The sequence below is a fragment of the Cyanistes caeruleus genome, chromosome 2 (assembly GCF_971803275.1).
Source record: "Cyanistes caeruleus chromosome 2, bCyaCae1.hap1.1, whole genome shotgun sequence".
Taxonomy (NCBI): Eukaryota; Metazoa; Chordata; class Aves; order Passeriformes; family Paridae; genus Cyanistes; species Cyanistes caeruleus.
Genome location: NC_141702.1, coordinates 69,961,808 through 69,984,834, shown reverse-complemented (window position 1 = coordinate 69,984,834; position 23,027 = coordinate 69,961,808). Strand labels below are relative to the sequence as shown.

Genomic DNA, 23,027 nt, shown 5'->3' with positions numbered 1-23,027 from the left:
CAATTTACAAAACCATGCTTTTCTGTAGTTCCAGATAGATCCTGTGCTATACTTTTCCTATGCCTTACCAAGTTCCACATGGATTTTGTAGCAGACTTGTACTCATGATCATGTAAGACCGATAACCATACAGGAGTATGATAAAGATCAGCGAAAGCATGGATTGAGGAAGGTGAGGAAAAAGCTAAGTGGCATCAAGCAGAATAAGGAAGGTATTTGAAACAAGGAAAGTGATTTTTCTCAGTGTGCTAGTGAGCTGTCAGGAGTTTGAAAACCAAGAAGAACGTCAAAGAGTGGTCAGTGAATGCTTAGGAACCAGAGATGGTGGGCCAAATACTGTGTGTTGTGGAAGCAGAGTGTATGAGCTCTGCTGAAACATAACATTTCCATGAGTAATAGTACTTACAGCTGCTCCATGAGCTAAGCTGGCTCAACAAATCCTGTGTGATTTCAGTGGACAGTGTGCTTCTTGTAGCAGTGCTCATGTATAGAGTCCTGAGGCTGGCTGCTGGCTTTTAGCCTGGGATGCACCAGGGCTTGGTTTGGCTCAGCAGCCATCCAAGAGGTGCAGATAAGTCACTCAGAACCACCTAGGGAAGATATAATCGTACCACCAAGAGTTATTTCATGTGTTAACGGATCTGTTTCTTAACAATAATGAATGTGCAACTAAATTTTGCCAAACTACTAAATGTATCTTCTTGCAGTCTTTTCAAAAGTAAGCAGTGAATTTGCTTTAATTCAGGTGAACAGGAGTAATAATGAGGAAGTTGCTCTTGAAAATTGTGCCAGTTATTATGTATAGTTAATTGTGGACTTTACTTTTGGGTGCCAAGTTGCAAACTAACTTGTCTGCTGCTTTATATTTCTTGAGCTTTGCTTTGTTTTAAGGATTAAAACAAAACAAAACAAAAAACAGCTGGCTTCCTGGATGTGTTTGCTGCAAGAAACCAGACGCAAGTGGTTTCAAGAAAATGGAGACAAGTGTATTTCTTCCATAGCAATTGTGCTAAAAACAAACTGTTCTCTTTGTCAATGTGGCTTCAGACACTTTCCACTATTATGTGGCTGGTATCTGGAGTCTCAAAAAGCTTTTGTCTAGCACAGAACAGTAAATAACCTCAGGTTCTGGGGACATGTAGTAACATCTCATTAGGGATATTTGAGAAAGAGATGACAAATAAAGTCTCACATCATGATCTGAGTGTGCAACAACAAATTATCCTTCCTCGAGTAACTCAGCTACCGAAGCCTACAGATGGGTTTGTCTTCAGCAAAAAACTCAGCTTTTGCAAGCCTTTGGGCTAACAGCCATGACCACGCAGTTCTTCCACATGAAGCATGCTGATGGCATCTACAAGATGTTGTGCAGCTGACAGGAAAAAGATGCAATAGTTCATTAGTTTTTTCATTCTGTTTAATTCAGACATTTTCAAAAGGAATGGCACTGAAAGCTTTGTAGTACTGAAGGTGCATAATAATTGCATCAAAATTGCCCATCTGCGGCTAAAGCAAGATAATTGCCTAGGCGTGTTCACATTTGCAGAAGAGATTTTGAATAATAAATGTTTATAAAGCCCTTCTGTCATCATGTTATCCAATCCTCACCCATGAGCCAAACTCTCAGTTCATTTACACTCTTTTCAAACCAAAAATATCTCAAGTTGGCACAGCTCTGGGGTGGGTGAAGATGAGAATCTGGACTAGTGCAAGTTACCTGAGACTGGCTTCCAGCTCCCCAGCTGCATTTAGGAACCGAATGGAAGGAGTAATCAGCAAACCCTGCTGATTCCTTGCTAGTGTTATTTTCTGTATCTTTAATAATTAATTTTACTAATTACTAAGATTCAGGAGTGCCAGTGCTGATTCTCGGTGATGCTGAATGGCACTCCTTCCTGAGGAGCAAAGCTTGTCAAAGAGTCAGAGTCACAAAAAGGCTAAGACACCCTCCCAATCCTGCAAACAGCCCTAAACATCTATGTGTGGCTTCCAGCAGACATTTCCTCCTCCTCAGGAGCCTCTCTTCTCTGCCAGAGGTAAGGCGTAAGCAGATCCATCCCCACAAGCACAGACAGGCTGAAGATACGGTGGTAGCAGCAGGTGAGATGCAAGCCATCTTAATTTGGCTTCTCATAGCTGATCTGACCCACCCCAGCAGATAAGCTCCTTAGCACACACTCAGCTCACCCAAGCCTTTGAACACAGTCCCTCCAAGCTCAACAAAATGAAGAGAGCTGAAACACATGTCCTGGTTTAAGTGCTTGCTTACTTGGTCAATCCCTCCTCCACAGGGACTCGGTTTATAGCTGCCTCGGTGTTTTGATGTTCTCCCCTTTTCTGGCAATTAAAGATGTAAATAGCACTGACCAGACAAGATTTTTTAATGCAGCTTTGTTTCTTCTTTGAGAATGACTTAATTGATTTTTCCATTAGACTTGGTACAAATCATGCTGATGTCCCCGTAGTCCTCAGTGTGCCTGAGTGTTCCCAATAGCTGTGTCACAGTCTTCACATCTCATGCCTCTCCCCTGTTCACACAAAGCTACTCATTCCAGCCCACCACTACACAATGAACCAGAGCAGGTGATTTGCAGTGAGATGGAAAATGTCTCCAGCTGAATGCCAGGTTCACCTGCTTTCTGCCACTGCTTGAACAGAAACTGTCGTGCCTGCTGTGGGATCCCTTCAACAAAATAGCCTCCTGCCTCCCCCATGACCAGCTAGCTGTGCAGCTCTTCAGCTCATCCTTGGTGTTGTAGAGAGATTTCAGCTGTCTGTACCTCCTAGGTTACCCCAACATGACCATGGCAAAGCTGTCCAGCTCTCCAGCATTAGGAAGGTAGCCAGCAACCTTAGGAGATTACTAAGCTGGTGTTCCCAGCTACTGGGAGCCCTGTGCATCTCAGAGTGCTTTGCCCACCTGCCTTAGTGAGGTGCTGTAAATCCCTTCTCTGCAGTAGCAGGGGCCTGCCAGAGGAGCAGCACCCTTTCTGCTAGGGATCCAGCAGAGAGTAGGCTAGCAAAACAGGCATTGCCTCTGCCAGCTTTCTGAACAGATAGCTGAAACCACATTGCTGCTTTTGTCACTCTTCCTGGGAAACAATCTGTAAAGATCGTCAGACTAAAATTAGTAACAATATGAACTACTGTTCAGTACATTTTTCTGTCTCTCAAGGGCTTAAGCTTATTGAGTAACCTCCCTTTCTCTCAGTTTCATCACAGTGCATTAAGTTTTGAGAAAGGGCTGAGTTCAAACACTGAAGCTCTTTATTCTGGTTGTGTAGGTGCAGTATTGATAGAGCCAAATTTAGCAGATTCCCTAGTGCACATTTACAGTAAAATGAGCCAGATTTTGTGTTAGGTACCTTGGGGGGAATGGGGGAAGGGAATGACAGATAAGGATATCACAGGGCACTGTGACTCTGAATTACTCTGTTGCTGAGATTTAGTGAGGCATTGGGATATTTTGGGTAGCATTTTTGAGGTTCTGCTGCTGGATTTTCCATTCTTGCTGAAGGCTGTGGTGGAAGGCTGCAAAGATTTGGTTGGAAGGAGTGGTGAACCAGTAGTAAAAGCAGTTGGAAATACCTCCTTGTGGTGTTGTACATGTGTGTGTGTGTCTATATATGTGTGTGTATAGGCACCATTTGATGTCAGCTACATGCTGTGCCCCTTTATCCTGCTGGAACAGGGATTTCCCAGGGAGGTAACAGGCTTTTTAACTTTTGACAGTCTTTGTAGAACATCCTGCAGATCAGAAGCTCTCCTGTAACTGCAAACTTTAGGAAGGAAAGTGAAGCTGTAGATTTTGTGCTTTCTAGCTCTAGGATCAATGTGGGGTCATCCTCTTGAATGGGGTGGGAAAATTCTCTTGTGCAGCAAGTATCTTACCCTGGGGGTCTGGATAGAAAAAGCACGGTCTCTAGGATCAGGCCTGAGATTTTTTGCTGTGGCAGCTGACACCTGCCTTCTCGCAGCAGGAAGAAGGATGCTCATTCTCAAGCATCCTGCAAGGCACTGCCTGGTGCTGCTCCCAAAGTCCCTTCCTCCTTCCTCCCTGCCTGCAGACAGAGCTGAAACCCCAGAAAGAGAATGAGGCACCCCCAGCACTCATCTGTCTGCAAACCTTCCAAAAGGGAAAACTGTCCTTCAGGAAAGTTTTCTGACTCTCTCCTGGACTGAAATCCCACCATGGCTGATGCCCTGTGTGAGAGACACCATACTTAACCTTCCTACATCTATTTTAAGATCCAAATTGATCACCCATAATTCCTTTTGAAGTCTATGGGTAGTGACAATCTCCAGCCCACTGGAAAAGTCAGTGCATTAGTACCTGAATATGAACTGATGTTTTTAATTTGGTGTGATCCTCCCACGGTTTCAGCGTGAAGGTGGAGTAATCCAGTAATTTCTTGCAGTTTGCTCATTTGTGCTGTCTGTGGATTATTTGTCAAATTCTTTTTGTATTATCTTGATGAGAAATTTAATCAATCTCACCAACACCAAATCAATTGTGTCTGTTGGTTTACGTTTTAGGATGATTTATGCATACCTTAAATGTGATTGTGAACCATTTCCTAAAACATGTAAACCTCATTTCTCAAATATCTCCAGGGATGCTCCTAAGTTTCAATATCAGTCTCACATAAAAGGCAATTACCCCATTCTGACAGCGAACACAAGTAAAAATGGACATGAGGAGTTACTAAAATAATAGTTTGTTATTTCACAAATTATAATTAGTGAAAACTCCCTTCTAAGAATGCATTGACCACATACCCTTAACTTGGTATATTCATCCTTGTTACATATGCTATCAATAATGAAGAGAAAAGGCTAAATATATTTTTACTGAACAAGCATAGCAATAAGCTAAAATTCATGGCAAAGAGCAAGTACTATTAGATAGATTAGTCTTTTACTATGTACTTTGAATATATTATTCCATGTTTTCTTTTTGGACGGTTGACATTGTTTGCTTCCATCTCCTATGTGATCTTAAAGCTGCCTGCTCATCCTCTCTCACATGCTGGGATATTTTAGTTTATGGCTCAGCCACCCTACCAACTATTTCTGCTCCTGAGATGCAGTGAGCTAATTAATGCATCCATCATCTTACATGTTCTTCAGATGCCGTGAGGAATAAGGAGACTTAGCCTTAATCTTTGATACCTTATTTTTTCTCCCAGGCTCAGGGTTCTATGGCTTAACTCAAGCCATACACATTTTTGTTGCTGAACAGTTCATTCATGTATTTTTGTTCTCTATTTATTGACTTCTAATTCCCTTCCTCTCCTAGAGATATGCTATATTAAATCTCCATTATCTAAGCCCATGTCTGCTTTTCCTAGCTCACACAGTCATGCAAGTATCACTATTGCTTAATACTTGTATGAAATCAGCATCAATACTTGCATGAAATTAGCATCCAGGAAATCTTGATCTGGACCAGCTTGTGCTTTTTCAGCAAGGAAGCAAGCACAGCACTTGTGCCACAGAGTTTGCCATCAAGGTTGAGGCACAGGTCAGCTAATACTTGCCATTTTTCATTTAACTGGTGAGGGCTGACTTCTTCAGCTGCTGCTCAGCAACCTGTGGAGAGGCTTTGGTCCCACAGTACTTGCCAAGGGAAGGCCATGTCCAGAGAAGGGCAACAGAGCAAGGGACAAGTCTGGAGCACAAGTCTCATAAGGAGCAGCTGAGGGAGCTGGGGTCATTTAGCCTGGAGAAAAGGAGGTTTGGGGGTGGACCTTATCACTCTCTGCAAGTACCTGAAAGGCTGTAGTGAGGTGATGTCAGTCTCTTCTCTCAGGTAACAAGTGACACAAGGAAATGAAATGCCTCAAATTGTGCCAGAGGAGTTTGAGCTCAAGTATTAGGAAAATTTCCTTCATGGAATGAGTTGTCAAACATTGAAACAGGCTGCCCAGAGAAGTGGTAGAGTCACCATTCCTGAAAATATTCAAAAAGTATGTGGCTGTGGCACTTGAGGACATGGTTTAGTTGTGAACATGGCAGTGGTGCCAAGTTGATGGTTGAATTGGTAATCTTAGAGGCCTTTTTTGACCTTAGTGGTTCTAGGATTCTTTGACTCTGGACAGAAAGATGGGGACATCAGGGAGATGCTTTTCTCATCTCTTCATGGACCTCACTATGTACCTAAATAACACAACTTGTGATGCAGTAGCAGAACCTGGCAGGTGAACAGGAAGGGAAATAATTACAAACATCCTTGTAGATGCAAATAAGCCCAGGATTTTCAAAAGGCCCAGTTCTTCTTCTGCCTGAGATCTGCTTTCTGCCAACATAATGCCTCAATCTCCCCCAGTTCATGTCAGAATATGACATAAGGTGTCCAGATCTTACTAGTGCCAGAGGAAGCCCGATGTGAGAAGCAGGCAAATGACGAATCTCACTGCAAAGCTCCCCTAGAAAACTTGCAGCACTGAGCTCAGCCTGGCTGGGCTGGCTTAACCAAAAGCAGTATATTTCATAAAAGGTTGAAAGAAATCTGAGAGTCTTATAAAGATGTAAACATGCTTTTCCAGATAAAGTCAACAAGTTATTTGGTTAAATTAATCTATGTCTGAACTTAAACTGAGGTAAGTGCTTACAGAGTATGTAGGCTGTGATAAATCCCCAGCAGTAATTCTGTTAAATTTTTCAACACCCCCTGCTATGCATGTGTAAGGATTCACAGGCACACTGAAACAGGCCAGCTAACTATGCTTGTCTCCTCTGCTTTTAACCACTCTCAGAACAGCACCATGCCTCCTCCTCTCATGTTTTCTGCTATAAACCCAACCATTTTCATTTCCCAGGCAATCCACTGTTCATGGCTGCAATTGCACTAACCATAACTGCAACCAAAGGGTATCTGATCCAAATTACGTAGCACGTTCTGATGTTGGCCTCTGGAGCCACAGATCTGGGAGAGGGCCAGAAAAGCCATTTTACAATTATAGTCTGTCACAGGCCTTAAAAATTTGTTATTAAAATGAAGACAGAGCAGGCACACCCACAGGGCAGGCATTAATCATGGCTAGATAAGGTGCACTTCTCTCCTAGGTGGCAAGCTGCAAGGTTTCAGCAGGAGCTGGCTCCTGCTGCAAGGACACCCTGTGCTTCCTTCCCTCGTAGTGCTTTTACCCTGTAATAGCAGGGAGCAGATTTTTCACTGCTCTCTGTACAGCTGCTCTGGAAATAGTGTGATGCTGGAAGCAAGGATCACAAGGTCATTTTCCAAAATGAAGGAAGGAATAAGCATGTCACAGGAGTAGAAGGTGGAAGACAAATGAGCCCGGTAATTTCGTATCTGGCAAATACTTGGCTCTCCTCACTGCTGCTCGGCTTTCAGAACCAACAAGCAGGAGGGAGGCTCCTTGCACAGCCCTTCCTGTCTCGCTCAGAAAATCACAGTCCTTGTTCTCCCTCTACCCATGAAATCCAAAAAGATGCCATAAACTGCAGCTGTGTGTCACAAAGCTATTTCATTTTAGCCGAAAGTCAGTGCTGTAAGAATGGATATGCTGCATGCTTCACTGATGTAGATTAGAAGGAGCTTTACTCCTCTCGTCATAAATAGTCAAAGAGCAAAAATTACTTTTGTGGCTTTAAATCTGGCTGTAGTACATGAGGGTCTTCCCTAATATTCTTACATTTTATTTTAGAAATCTGCTATCTTAAAAGGATGTTCATCATCAGTCAATCCCATGGTATCTGAGCATCTAAATCTAAGAAAACTCTTTAACAGGCTCTTTTCCAGACATTTTATTAAAGCCATTACCAGAGGCACATCAAAATGTAATAACACAGAAGCAGATAACAGCCAGAACACTTCCAGCATGAAATGCATGATCTATTCCGATTAAGGGAAATCCATGTTAAAAGTTGTCATTTCCATTTGACACTTTCAAATGTCACAGTCATATTTCTGAGACAAATCCAGATACCATGTTTCTGAGTCACCTCAAGTTTATTGTCAGCAGTCAGTCTCTGCCACTTGAAAGCAAGGGATCTCTTTGCAAGTCTTCCAGGAGTTCTCACTAGACAGTGTACCTTCACCCTGAATAATCTGTATTCTTCCTCTATCTGCTCTGCTAATTCCCAACAGGTAATGATACTGTTTTCTCTCTAGAGATGTAGTCTTAGTGAATCCAAATCACCCTGCACCATCACAACATGCAGTATGGATGATTTCTTGTCACAGTGAGAAGCCCCAAATTTGTCAGACCGTGCACATGCAGTGCATTCCTAGAGGGTGGCAAAGTCTCAGCTGAGCTGTGCAGATAATCAGGAGCTTACGACAGGGATTCATAAAGAAAATAGAGCAGTACTTCGGCTCTGTACTTATACCTGAGTGGTTCAGAGTGCTTTAAGTAATGAAATTTTAATTAATTTTCACTGCTCCTGAACTGCTGGGAGATACACTTGTGTTACAGGCGGAGTAAAGGTACATGGCTAATTCATCCAAGATGGGTTAAGCATGAGAGCAGGAAGAGAAAGATAAGAAAGTGGCAGCTTGTGCCAGGGGACAGGTTTCTTCACATGTGCCATGTCCCTGGTGTCAGCAGCTGCCAGAGATAGGACAGGGCTTGGCTGGACCCAGGGTGGTAATTCCTGTGGGGTCCAGGTCCATCTCTTCTGAGGCACCTCTGAGTGAGCGCCTCACTGACACAGATTGGGCAGAGAAGGAAGGGACGGTTTATGCTTTATTAGTCTTTCAGTAATTTTGTTCCCAAAAAGACAAGTACGGCATTTGGACCAGCAGATGGGTTTTCCAGTTCATTACCTCAGGAGTTCTGCATCTTGTGCCAAAAAGTTCCTATGTTATTACCATTACAAATAAGGGCTCCTTTCTGTTTTTCAGCCTTTCACAAAGTAAATGGGCATGTTCAGCAATGACTGGGTTGAAATCCTCATGTATGGATTCACAGCCAAGATCAGGATGGTGCTAGCAATTATATGCTCGCAAGGTACCAGCTCACTCCTCCTCAGGGCAGTTTGCAAAGTGCTTCTCTGAACAGAACTGTTTTCTTTGCACTGAGGTTCACACAAAGCAGAGCCAAAAGAAACCATTTAGTAGGCAATAAAAATATAAAATAAAAAGAACAAGCACATAAAAAATGTCACTAGGAAGGAGAGCAGTGTGTGCTTAACAGCCTCATCCAAACCACACTGACATTCCCCCCCACACATGCACAGCAATGACAGGATGCAACTGCTCTGTATTTTCCTACTTCTGTGGCACTAGACTCAGCCAAAGACTTCGGGTGTTTCACCACTTCTTATCATGTCAGAGGAAAACCTTAAAAATATAAAATATTTCATATAAATAATATAACATTTCAAAACACACAGATGAGCACTCCGAAGCATCGTATCTGTGGAAGGCTTCAGATTCAAAACAAATTTCCGCCTGGCCTCTGAAGAACAGCTGTGTATTCCATCCAAACACATAAATAATAATGGTTAGCATCCTGTTCAGAGGGACTCTTGTGGCTTCCAGCAATTTTTAGTCACAAGCACCATTTAACTCTACCATCTCAAATCCAAGTCTGTTTTTTAAACATGGCAAACCTGAAACTACCTTAAGTATCCCCCACCACGATTCTCATTTCTGGTCTTTCCAGGGATTTCAGATAGATCTTATAATGTCTAAGCAGTGTAATCACCTCAGTGTCATAATCCTTTTGCTTACTTGTAGAATGAATTAATTTCTATCTAATCTCTCTCTTTTCTTATATTTCTGCTCTGTTCTTTTAATATCACACTTGCTTTACTCCATTCTGAATGAAGCAATTGAAGGCTACCCCATTAGGTATTTATATTACTATTTTCTGTCTAAGGAGGATGTTGGCTGGAAAATCCAGAGTGGGACATTGACAGCAGCTGGAAGAAAAGTCAGCGCCAAAGGTGGCTGCTCTAATAGCCAACAGTGGAGGCACAAGGGTGACCCACACATGTGCCACTCCACACTTCCAGTAGGAACCAGACAGGTAAATAAAGCTACACCATCCAAGAATTCAAATGAGCATGAGGCTCAGTAGCCACAGCAGCTGACATCTGCTTTAAGGACCTGATCCAACCAGTGCAACAATACACCTAACAGGGGCATTGGAGCTCTTTGAACCTGTGATATGTGTTTACTGTTTCTCCTGTTTCTGGATCCCAAGTTCACACCAGCATCGTCAGGCAAGGCTCTGATGGAGTCTGTCATTCCTGACACTGCTGGAGGATGGTCACTGTTTATAGAGTGCTTTGTAGTTCTCCTGTGCCAGTGGCCACATGCCGGAGAAGATGCAGGTGGGCGTGTGGCTGCCAGTGGCAGACCTCAGCAGATACCTTTTCTATCCTGTGCTTTCCCAGCCCACAGGTAGCCCTTTCTCCCATGCAAATTACACATCTCTCAAGGAGAAAACCAGTTGCAGTTTCTTTGGAACTGGAGGCTGCTGGCTTGAGCAGAGGAGGAAAGGCAAGGATTACCTACTTTCACAACTCTGAAATGTCAAGAACTTTTCACCTGGGGTGCCTGGGGAAGGAGATGGAAATTTTCTGAGCTGCACAAATCATGTCCCTAGAAATGCTCTGCAGTAGCTCAGCTTCCTCTCTGGAGGGAAAGATCTATCACAAAACTCAGCATCCTGCTCACTTCTTTGGAGCATACAGAGGAGAAAAGCTCACAGCCTGCGGATTTATGGATCATGAAACTGAGATTCAGCTTCCGAACCATGTAAGAATGTTGGCTCATCAATCCATAAGCATAAAAAGAGCTTGAAAGAACTATGAAGATGTCAACCCCTCAGAGTGCAAGAAGACTGAAAGACAACCGTGTCTTGTATTTATCCTATAGACCTGCCTCATGCTCAGAAAGAAAATGAAGTTGATGCTCTGTACACTTGTGTCTTGAGAATAATCTTCAGAGAATATTTTGTTTTTTTATAGGATCCTCATATAATACTGCATGTAATTTTACAGATTCCTTTATAACTCTGAAAAGTAGGGAGGACAAAATTCCTTGGAGACAAGGCTTATAAACTGGCATGTGCACAATCAGGTTTATTATTTCTTTTTAATATTTCCTCTGCAGGTCTTATTTATGAAAATAACTATAAATTATATTGTAAGGCTATGGAGGGTAAAATTCCTCTCCCTCTCTTTAAGAAAGTACTTTCTTGACAGTTAAGCTTGGGTCAACATTGCCTTTTATACAGACACATAGAAGAGTTGTTAAGACATCATATAAAGGGTCATTATTATACTTTGCTTTCTAGGATGCATTCTGAAATTTTAAAAGAAATCTTGTTCTAAGTGCATGATAGGCAAAATCCAAGAGCATACAGAGGTGAGAAATGAAAATAAAACCACCTTTCAAGTAAAATATAATCTGGCCATTTTTTTGTTATTATTTTCTGCTGCTTTTGTTCACTTCCATTATTTTCCACTATGGACTTAGTTGATATTCGTTCGGAATTCAAAAGACAAATTTCACTTAAATCGTTCAAATAAAAAAATTTCAAAACTTATTTCAGAATTTTTCTAAGTTTTTTTGTTAGCCTGTACCCTTCTTCAGAAGCTTCTGATTCAGTGAATGGGCATTTTTGTTTCACTGGAAATTAAATGAAAATAAACATGTGCAACTTTTTAACCAACATTTGTAGAACAATATTGTGGAGGAGATGTTACCCTCAAAAATCCAAACCACACAAGTTCCTGCAGCTCTTCACTGGAGCTATAGTTGCCTAATCCTTCATGAGTACATTCTCTTGGCATTTCAACTCCTATGGCTCCATTTCTGTACTATCCAGTCCCTTAAAAATACAGTAGGTGTCAGTATTTTTTAATCTGCATGTTTACTGTTCAAAGTGCTTACATGGGAAATTTCATGTTTCCCTTGGACAGCAGGAAATTGATTTCAAGCCATTCTCAGTTATTGTATGCCACTTGAGAGACCTTAACTTTCTAGTAGCAGAGATGAAAGCCATTCAATTTCTGTTACATATTGCTCTGGTTTTGGCACTTATACTAAGGTGTTGCACAAATTTAATGCAACTAGCAACATCAAAGTTTTTTGAAGGATTAGTCTGTTCTATTCTGTTGGGAGAAAGGTCAAAACAAGCAAAGCTGCTTAGAAATCTCAATCTCAGAAGCAATGGACATGGTATTTTCTAACATCCCTCCCTTTTGGCACCAAACTCATCAGCTGTACTCGTTCACCTCATGTGACTGCTGAATTTCTCAATGTTTCAGAGGCTACTTTTCAAAGATTGCTGTGCTCTGAAAGGTGCTGTTCAATCAGACTCTGGGATGAGGGTAGATGCCATCACAGTGTCTTGAGACCGCCTCACTCCTCTTCCATGGTCTCCTCCTTGCTCTGCTGCTGTGTGCAGGATTTGGATGACTTTGCTGTAGAACAAAAAGTAAGAGAGTACAGGGCAGAGAGTGCTCTGGTTTTGTGTTAAATGGACATCAGCAACGCAACTAAAAAGGCAAATTTCAAACAGAAGAGATTCACCTGTTCTTGAGAGGAGGTACTCTAAAAATGACCACAAATACAAGAATTTAGAAAAGATTATTTCCTTTCTATATCCCATTTACTTAATGAATCTAGGGGAAATTTGTGCATTGTAAATGTCAGCTTCTCTGTTATGTCAGCAAACTCTCAGCTTTGTTTTTTGTATAGCTTTCTTTCTTTTCATAGACTAGCTGCCAAGTTAATGGTGTGTGTTTTGGTATCTCCCGACTCACCAAGTGACACCAAAAGGCACTGGGTGTGCTTTCCTGTTCCAAACTATCTCCAGTATCCCATCATGGCACTGAACAATTAGTACTTAGGCTATGAAGTCGATTATTTTATGCCCTTGGCCCAAGGCTGGCAGCGCCAGGTGTAAGCGCTAACAGGGTTCTTTGCCCAGCTGGAGCCATATCTCCACACAAAGTCTCCCTGACAATCCACAGGCATAAAGGTGCAAATGAAATATGTGTGTGAGGGTGTATATATATATATATATGTGTTTCAGTAACAGCTGTCTCAGGGTGTTCACATAGCCAATTTTATCATTGAGATACTTCTCTCCTGTTTGTTTTGCCTCTTGTCTTATTCCTTCTCCCAAGACACAGCAGCACTGCTCCCCCTCCTATCAGCACTGTACTTCTATATCAGCAGAGCAGAGAAGCCAAAACAACAACTACTAGAAAAGCACTTTATTCTTGCATACTTTTTTTTGGTCTGCCTATGCCAACCACTACAAAAATCCAATTTACAGGAGGCCAGCTGGCCAATTTCTTCTAAAAGTTTCATTCTGACTGTTCCAAAAAGTACTAAGTGGTTCAGGTCACAGCTGAAGAGGACAAGCTGGATATAAATCACATCAGGCCATGCTTAAGATATCCACAAGCAATTGCTGCACAGTTTCAGAGTCTGCAGGCCTTTCACACCCAGAACATCCACTGACGTCAATGGAAATTTTGGATGATGATGGAGAGCAGTGATGATGTTGACTCCGGCAGTCAAAGCCTTGAGAGTCTAATGTTTAGGTTTTCTCTGCCTCAGTTTGTATATGCTGTCCCTCACCACACGCCAAATGCAGCACAAATGCTTGACTGCATTTACCTCAACACAGCCCTGGGAAATAACAGCGAGCCTGTACCCTCATACCCCATTGCCAAGGGGGGACAGGCTGGCTGGGGGACTTGTCCAAGCTCACATGGAAAATTTGTGATAAACCATCACTATGGACCTCAAATTCTGCCTCCTAGTGCCCTTTCCAAGTGCTTTCCCTGGAAGGCTTTCCACGCTTTTCATCTTCTCAGTAAATGAAGTACTGAAGCATTGCATAAAGAGCCTCTCCAGACTGCTGGGACCTGCAGGGAATTGCCTAATCCACTTGGGTTACATTAAAAGTAATGTGGGTTTGTGGTTCAGTGGTTCTTCCAAAAAACAGTTTGATTAACTAACATTTGAAAGGCCAACAGTAGCAAATCCATTCACACTGGGCCAGGCAGGACACAGTTTAGCTGTGGCTTTGGTGCCAGTGTAACTCCTAAGCCACCCAAAACACGGCCCCTGCTCCTTAGTGCAACACCCACCTGCAGTGGGCAAGGAAAAAGGCCCTGAAGCAGATGTTCTGACAGCAGGGATGCCCTTCCCCAGAGCTGGGCTGTCCCCCCAGCTGGGCCCAGGTGGCTGAGGAGGCTGGTGATGCTGAGGAGCTGTGCTGCTGTGTTGCTCTCTGTCTGGGAGAAGCTGCACCTGCAGAGGTGAGAGGCCTTCCCTTCAGGCAGGCAGAGCCCCAAGGGGTTTTCTAATTGCAGCTGCAGAGGATAAAAGTGAGGAACAAGAGCCTTTAGGGGAAAGGTCCCTCTGGAGACCCAGCAGCCCCAGGCCACTTCCACATGACTGGTGCAGTGGGAGATCCTCAGGAAGGTCTGAATTCATCAGCACTAAGTTGCTACAAGCAGTCAGCATCCTGTTTTTGAGGGTGGCAGCAGTCATTAGGTGCATGGAGCATTCCTGCTGGGCTTAGGCCTTAAGGACACCTACTCACCAGCCAGTATCCTGGGATGAAAATACTTGCAAGTGCCTGCAACACCTGGCTATGTCAGCATGCTCCTTGAACTGAGCATTCCTTGTCCTTGTTGCTCCTTGATGAACCCAGGATGAGGAAGAGGTGCAGTCTTTAACTAGCAATGGTCATCTTCAAATTTTATGGCCAGCCATAGTCACTGCACAAATCAGATTTAAGAATCAATGTGACATTTGCTTTGGGCAAGAAGGCTGTTTTAAGGGAATTACAGAGCCCTGTTATGGATTCCGTATTTCATTCTTGGGCTTTTGTGAACTCTTGAGTAAATGCTGTCTGATGATGTGGTGCTGCTCATTTTCTCAGCTTGTTCCACAGCTCCCTAAGGACTGTCATTAGCTTCCATACAGATCATGAAGTGCTCCTCACAGCCTGCCGTGGCTGCCTGTGCCTGGTTGTACATGGTGCTGTTGGAGCTGGCAGTACTTTGCCTGTACTCCATTCGGGCATGCTCTTCATCCCACCCCACTGTGCAAATGAGTCTGTTCCCTCCAGCTCATCTTCCAGCCCCAACTCAAACACCAGCATGAACTCTGCTTGCATAGTAACCCCCAGGAGCCTTTGGAGCTTTCATTCCCTTCCTTCCCCTTTCAGCTTCAGGCACTGTGGCTGTGGAGGGGAATGTCCAGTGCGAGCACCTCGCAGCCACTGCTCTGCTGGGCTCTAACAAAGATTTGAGGCCAATCCTGAGTGCTACACCAGATCAAGTCAAGGGTTGCATTTCTCCTGGGCTAAGAAAAAAAGCTGCTCCACAAAGCAGTCTTTGAGTGTAACTAAAAAGCTCATTTTTGTGTTCAAGTGTGATGCCTGCCTGGTCTGTGGGTGTTTGGAGCTCGCACATAGCAACAGTCTTACATTTTATTTGTATAATGCCAGTTGTCTAGAAGAGCATAAAGTACTTCAGGCTCTGGATACCTCTGGGGTATAAAGGCAAAAAACGCTGGATAATTCATGATAATTTCAGATGCATGACTGCTGAAGGTATCTTGTCACATTAAAAGCTTCTTGCCAGGAATACTTGCTGGATTTTCTGAAATGTGGTTCGGTCTTGTTCTTTTAGACTTTTTTTTTTTATTTATATGTTAGTTTAAACAGTCTCTCATTAAGGTTTCTGAGTCTGTTCTAAGACTTGTCTTGAAAATATGTATTCAGGTGGTTTGTAAGATTTGTATTATTTGCTTCTTTTGGAGCCATTCTGGTGTATTATGTAAATCCATAGCTAAGCATTTCCTGGGACCATTTATTGTGCAAACATCTAGTACGGCACGTGCACAGAGCTGAGCCAAACCAATTGTTTCTGTCTCTCTAGATCAGAGAAGGTCAGTCTGTGGATTTCTTATTTCATTTATTTTTGGTTTAATTTAAGAGAAAACAATTTTCTCATTCCATTACCTATTAGAATGTATTTTCTGCAAATGAGCTGGAAACTCCCAGAACAGATAAAAGTTTAAAGGCAGAACACCAGCCCTGAACTAAGTGCAGAAACAAGTAATCAAGTCAGTCACAGGCACAGACATTTAAAAGTGGCAGCTGTATGCTTGATTGGCTTCTGTGGTAATTTCTTGCATTTAATAATTGCTTGCAGAAAAATATGCATGTGACAATGGGCATTAAAAAGCCATTAGAATATTTTAGATAAGCCACACTTTGCATCTGTCTCTGGAAACCAGTGCTGTCACTTGGGTTGATGTTACCTCCAGGGCTGCAGTGCCACCATTCCCATTAGGAAGGGTATAACGAGAGACTGAAGGGCTAGGGTTTGAAGCCCTAGTTCACTCCCCAGCATGGACAGACTGGATTGGATAAGTACAGACATCTCTGAGGAGCAACAGGTCTGTGGCCATGGGCTGCAGCGTTCCTCAAAGGCACTGCAGACAGCAGGGCAAGACACACCAGCACACCCAGGACAAGTCTCAGACCTCTGCCCCATGGAAACTGAGGAGAAGCTTGTGCCCTCCCAGCACCTGGAAGCAGTTTTCCTGAGGAAAGCTTCAGGCAGGGGTATACAGGTTTTGTTGTAGGAGCCTCAGAGCAGCAGGGCAATAAAAGCCATGGCAGGAGTCCTGGGCATCTCTGCAAAGTGCTGAGGCTAGCAGGTTTATTCACAGCATTTTATGATCTGGGACACACCACAGGAGCCTCTGTGCAACTGTTCTGCTGGCATGTGAACCTGTGGTGACTCAGGAAAAAGGCACTCAGGGACTGTCTTGATAAGTAACAGGAGCTGGCTATAAAATAAACATGCAGGAAAAGCAAATCCCCATATCTCTGAAGGTGCAACCAACAGGCAGCCCTCATCCTGCCACTTTAAAGCACCCAGAGACTTTGCTTCTCTGTGCCCCAGCTGGCACATCTGTAAAATGGGTTTCATTACCTCACCCTTTTCTTGCACTGCTTTGAAATCCACCCACCTGAGCAGCCAATTTTGTCATGGCTACCTTTTGGGTCAGTGCTGGCTCAAAGGGGAAGGAAGCAACACTGGAGGCATGATCCTTTTTTCTGCAAAACACTACTTTCCTGGACACCATTCTTGAAGAACATATTGAGTTAACTTGCATTTTTTTATCTGTACAGCAATCATACTTACCTCCACTTGTGAGCTTAATGCATGAGAGATGCTGTGGTCTTAACAGGATGAATTACAAAAAACTTCCTTGTGGGTTTTTTTCACTGGGAGAAATTAGACTCGAGTCTAGTTTCCTTCTCTCCTATTACTGTCAACGCATCTTGTCTGTCTGCTTTGCTTTTGCTTACTACAACTGGCTTGTGAGTCCTCACAGAAGACATGGCATGACATTTTAGTCCATGTCTTTTTTTTGTACATTGAGCAGAAAATGTAAGACTGTTGCACATCTGCAGATTATTTATCCATGCAGGCCTAATTGGTGCAGGGATTAGCAAAACATGTTTTGCCTGCCAATCTCTAATCAAGAAGACAGATTCACTGGCACAGTGGTGGCTTTGCTATGCTCCAGGGAGGTGATGCTCACTCTGCTGAAAATCAGAAGCAATTTAGCCAAATTCAATTTGCAGGTACAGACCTTGCAAGGTCAAAGTAAGAAGCACAGTCTACAAAGAAATAATATTACCCTCTAAGAGCAACAGCAGATCCAAATCTGGTTTGGAGGAAGAGGAAGAAGCTCCAGTATGAGCACTGAGAAAATTAAAAAATTCTAGCAAAAATTAACAGTCTGGAAAGGAGAAATAACTGGCTTCTCCAAAGTATTCCCATAGGATGTGTATTACTCCCAGAAATTTTCTACTTTACTGCAAATTTCCCAAAGATGTAATGGCAGTTTCAATGGCTTACAAATCTTTTTGGCATAGGTTTGTTCTGCAGGGAGTATCAAGAGACCAAACCCCTGCTCTGGGACAACACACTGTGTGTACTTTTTCTGGTTCTTGCCTACCTTTCCTCTTCATAGGTGGGATTTTGGTTTTGCAAATAGGGGAAAAAAACCATTCATTCCAGTGTTGGCAAGATTTTATAAATTCATTTGCACAAGGTTCAGAGAAGTAGGGAAACATTGTGACAGCCTAGCAATGGTTAAAGACAAAACAGGCAGTGGATGGTGAATAGTGTTAAATATATAATTGTGAAATCAGTGAGGAAAAAGTGGAGTTTTACTGTCATATTTCATTTGCAAGTTTTATTTAACTGCAACACCTGCTTTCAATGTAATTAACTCTTACTTAGCATAGCATTTTGGCACTGATGACTACTGGTTTACTTCACTGGGGATGCTTGATTCCAGTGATGGAGTTATTTTGTTAGTATTGTGCTGGAGACTTGCCTAATGGAGTAGAGCTAATTTGCCATTTGCTGGGTTAATGAAGACACACACTAAAAAAGTTATGAGGAAGAACAAGATGTAATAGATGAAAGCTAAAGAAACCAGCAAACAATTTAGAGTTAAGACACCAAGAGAAGATTGTTATGCCTTAGGCTTTTCTGTAGTATCTTTTACCCCAGTTCCTGTAGTACCGTAGCAGCCTTCAGGGTGTCTGAACATGGACATGGCACTTCTAGGTGGAAGCAAACTTCTCTATATTGCTGCTGCAGCAATTAAACCAGAACATTTCCCTTCCACTCTCCTTCCTCTGACATTTCCATTCCAGTCTTACACAAACCCTGGCTGTTGCATTTGTTAATGCCTTGCATTTATATTTTAAACCAATCGCTGTGATTACAATGGAGCGCCAGCTCATGATGGCAGAATCAAGGAAAATAATGCAGGAAGATTATCTAAAAAAATACAGCATTACACCCTGCAAAGCCACAGCTCCTTGCTGTGTGCTGCCACGCTATCTGCACACAGCATGGCACTTGCAGGAATTTGCTCCTCACATAGAGGATTACAGAGATTAAGGGGGAGATCATCTCAGCAGAGGAGTTCTGCAGGGCAGCTTCTCTGCCAGAGAGGAGCTGTGCTCAGCACGACCTGGGGATTCACAGGGCCAGGGTGCACATGAACTTTGCACCAACTTCCCCCTATAGCCTTTCTGGCTGTTGTCCACACCAAAGTCCCACTGTTCCATGGGCAAAGCATGGTGTTCCCAGCAAGGTAAAAAATGTATAATCAAGAGAGCACCAAAGCAGCTTTCAGGCTGAGGAGGCAGGTGGGAGCAGCAGGTGCAGGATTTCTGTAATGTGACCAGGAATAGGTTTGGTCAGTCTAAGATGACAATTCCTCTTTTAACACAGTGTGGGGGTTAACACAGTAGATGTGCCCGTGTCTATGCTGTGCCCAGAAATAAGTGGACAGCAAGAACATCTGTGTTCAAAACTTCTGACAAAATATTTAAGCTGAAGGTTGTTTTTTCTGGAGCCATCCATGACTGTTTTGAGTTTACAGTGTAGGTTATACCACAGTCCTGCCTTACCTCCCTTTTTATCCACAGCTACTCACTGAAAACTCTTCATCAAATGCTTCCTGGTATAGCTTCACAAGCTGTGCTATGGCACCAAGGGAAAATCAGTTTTCCCAGTAAGCAGTGGCAAACTGGGGAGGCAATTAATTGTGAAAGTATTATTTATAATGCTCTCTATATACTCTCTATAATACATATTTATTGTATGACACATACATGAAATACGTCACATTCTCCCAGATGCTCCTCATGCTTCAGTGAGGATGCCAGGTCCAAGGCAGCCATCTAACCCATCTACAGGAGTGCCCTTGTTTGGAACAACAGGGCTCACTGTGGATGTGGGTGCATGGCTGGCAGCACCCCCCATAGCCCCAGGAGTCCTCAGGGAGAAGCTTCCTTACAGCTCTGTGCTGGAGAAGGAAATCTCTGCCATAAGGAGGTCTCCTTTGACAGCTGGAGCCAGCCTACGAAAAGTAATTCACTCTTGGTGAAGCCAGACAAAACAGCTAAAAGGGAACATTATTCTATAGGGCAAAGAGATACTCCCAAAGTGAGCACTGAAGCTCAGGGTCATGATCCATGCCAGGGCAAGGCTGTCCTTTGGGGCAGCACAGCACTACACTGGATGCTTCAGGGATCCAGGCTGTGGTATCATAGGAATCCAGTGGTATTTACTAAAGAAGAATCAGGCCCACAAGACAGTAGAAGCACACATTTTTACTGTATATGAAATAGTGATAGCCAGTTCTATATGTGGGGAACAGATTTTTGGCAGGAGGAATTTTTTTTCCCTAGGATGAATCCCAACATAAATTCCATATTTGTCCTTTCATTTGAGTACAGCCTTCCTGTCCCTCTCATACTAATCTTGCTTCACATCATTTAATTTAAACTGTGCTTGTGTTTTTTGTTTTCAGAGCATGAGGCTGACTGTCTATGACACTCTGGCAGTGGAACCCTCCATGGTGTTTTAGGAAGCAGGTTTAAGCCTCTAATGAAGTTTTGGACTGGCTTTTTCAGTGTGTCTCTGCTTCCTTTTGCACTCCCTGTGTCCCCTGTGGCAAGTGGCTGGTACAGTCACTGCCCTGACATCTGCTGTACATCATAGGATGTGCAGGACTGAAGGCAGACCTGAAGTGGGTAGAGTTTTTGTGGAAGGGGAGAATGGATCAGGGCCACATGCTGAGCACAGGCAGCATCTGTCAGGGTCGTGAGCATCCCTGAACAGCCCAGCACGGCCCCAGCACGGGGGAAGATGGGCTGTGGTTTGTAGTGCAGATGGGCAGCTCTTCTACTGATTCAGAGAGGCAGGGAACAGGTTTGGCAGGGAACAGGCTGCTGCCAGCAGGCAATTTTGCAGAGGACGAGGGACACTGAGCAACACAATGCAGAACCAGCAGCTCAAATTGAAGTGTCCATGTACAGCAGCCAAATTACAGGGTCATCACATCTAGAGATGGGCAAGTTCTGCATATGATTTGATACAAGGGACTGGCAAGCAACAAAATCCAGTCAACACAAAAAATGTGTTTCCTCTACCTTGCAGTCTTGCACCTGCTGTAGCAGAGGGGCTGCAGGCTGATGTAGACTTGTGGATACGGAGATCTGATGAGGCTCAAAGAATGGATGGGGTTTTTTTGGGTATTCATTTGGTACAGCCCTGTCTTCTGGGAAAGTGGATCAAAAAAATGCTTTCATCGGCGTCCAAATAATGATCTTTACATGCCCAGTCTCAGGAAACAAACAGCTTGAAATTCATGACAGCAGTGAAAACCTATTCCTCCATCATTGTCAGCAGGAAATTTAATTCTGCTCAGGTTTTGTCAAAACACCCCAATAAAGTGCTTCAGGGGAGTTTGCAGGTTTGAAAGTGAGCAATGGCAGTGCAGGCAGGGCATTGTGCTGGCTGCCCCACACACACCTTGCAGGCTGCTGGCCACAGCCCCAGCCCCGCAGGCTGATTCATTCCTTCTTTGTGTTCCTGATTCTCCACGCAGCTGGCAGCTTCCAGCTCTGCTGCCAGGCAGACACAGGCTGCAGGCAGGTTTCCCCCCCATGCCAGTCCTGCCAGCAGGGCCAGGCTGTACCCCATCAGCTCCTGTGTCCTGTTGTCCACTGCTGCCTTCGGGACACAAACAAACTGCTGGTGCTTCTGCTCTTTGCACCAGGGCTGAACCTGCTCAGGGATTCACAGCATCCCCAGCCTGGACTGCACACATGGGCTCCTGACTCCCCACTGCTACTCCAGCCTGTTCCCAGGTGCTACCATGCTCTCACCTCAGGGGGAGCAGGCAGCTGCCCGCTGCCCCCTCCTGCTCCTGCCCTGATGCTGTTGGAGATCTGAGCCAGGTCCCACCCCTTGGGTGGAAAAGCCCCAGACCTGGCACCTGCAAGGCTTCTCCCAAGCCCCACATAGCAGATCAGATGGGCACCAGCTTCCCATGGCTTCAGCAGGAGCGGGGAGCTAGGGGCTTTGCTGCCAGCCCTGGGCCCTCAGCATCCTGGTGCCCACAGGGGTGAAGGGGGGAGGATGGCCCCACACTGCTTTGCCCCACAAAATGTTCACTGTGAAGGGACTGGCGGAAAGAGTGAGATTTCACCTCCTGTCATCACCTCTCCCTTTGCTCTTTCTTTGCAGCCCCCTCCCATGTTTGCAGCCCCTGCCTGTTTGTACCCTGTGCAGGTGCTGGCTGTTGCAGCAGAAGCTGAAACTTGTTTTTCTCCTCCTCTTTAAGGTGTGTGCCTCTCTTTCCCCAAAGGAAAAGAAGAGGAGCAAAAAAAAAAAAAAAAAGCCATATATTTGCTGCAGACTGTGACTGGCTTATGTAATAACACTGCCTTTCTCTCCTTGTTTTAGGGAGTGCTGCCGATTTTTTGGAGACAATGGCTTGACTTTGAAGGTGTTTTTTACCAAGGCAGCACCCTTTGGTGTTCTTTGGACACTGACAAACTACCTTTACTTACATGCAATAAAGAAAATAAACACTACGGATGTCTCCGTGTTGTTCTGCTGCAACAAAGCTTTTGTGTTCTTGCTTTCATGGATCGTTCTGAGGGACAGGTTCATGGGAGTGAGGGTAAGTGACTCCTTATCTCTGTCTCCCCTCTTCCCCCTCACCCTTGTGTCTTTCCTTTACCCCTTGCCTCCTGCCAGCTGGGTCAAGCAGCAGCCATGCAGACAGCTGCAGGGGCACAGAAGTCCTTGTGGAGCAGGGATGCATCTTTCCCTGCAGCCTTCCCAGGTGCCTGTGAGCTCCTGGAGTCCCTGGCTCCAATGCTTCTGTGCATATTCCATCAGGAAAGAGGTAACTTGCTCCAGAGTGTGGCACAAAGGATATAAGCGCTGCCCCCGTGCTGCTGTGGAGGTGTGTCAGCCCTTGCCAATGCCTTCCAAGTGATGATTCCTAGGCTAACACCAGGCCTGGCTGTTTTTAACTGCACTTTCTCGCAAGCCCTGGCTACACACTTCTGGTCCCATCCTGGGAATTTAACAGTGATTTAGTAATCACTTGTCTATGTGTGACAGCAGGCTTGCAGGGTGGGACAGTTATCTTTTGCAGGTGTCAGGTAGCA

At 44.1% G+C, this 23,027-nt stretch overlaps 1 protein-coding gene across 3 annotated transcripts in view; it reads left to right on the top strand.

Moving 5' to 3' along the window:
- SLC35F3 (solute carrier family 35 member F3) overlaps positions 1 to 23,027 on the top strand; it is a 163,143-nt gene that overhangs the window by 127,860 nt on the left and 12,256 nt on the right. For all 3 annotated transcript variants that reach the window (XM_086877795.1, XM_086877796.1, XM_086877797.1), the window contains one exon: positions 22,312 to 22,531. In XM_086877795.1, coding sequence (XP_086733921.1) covers positions 22,312 to 22,531 — 220 coding nt within the window. The remainder of the gene's footprint in view (positions 1 to 22,311; positions 22,532 to 23,027) is intronic.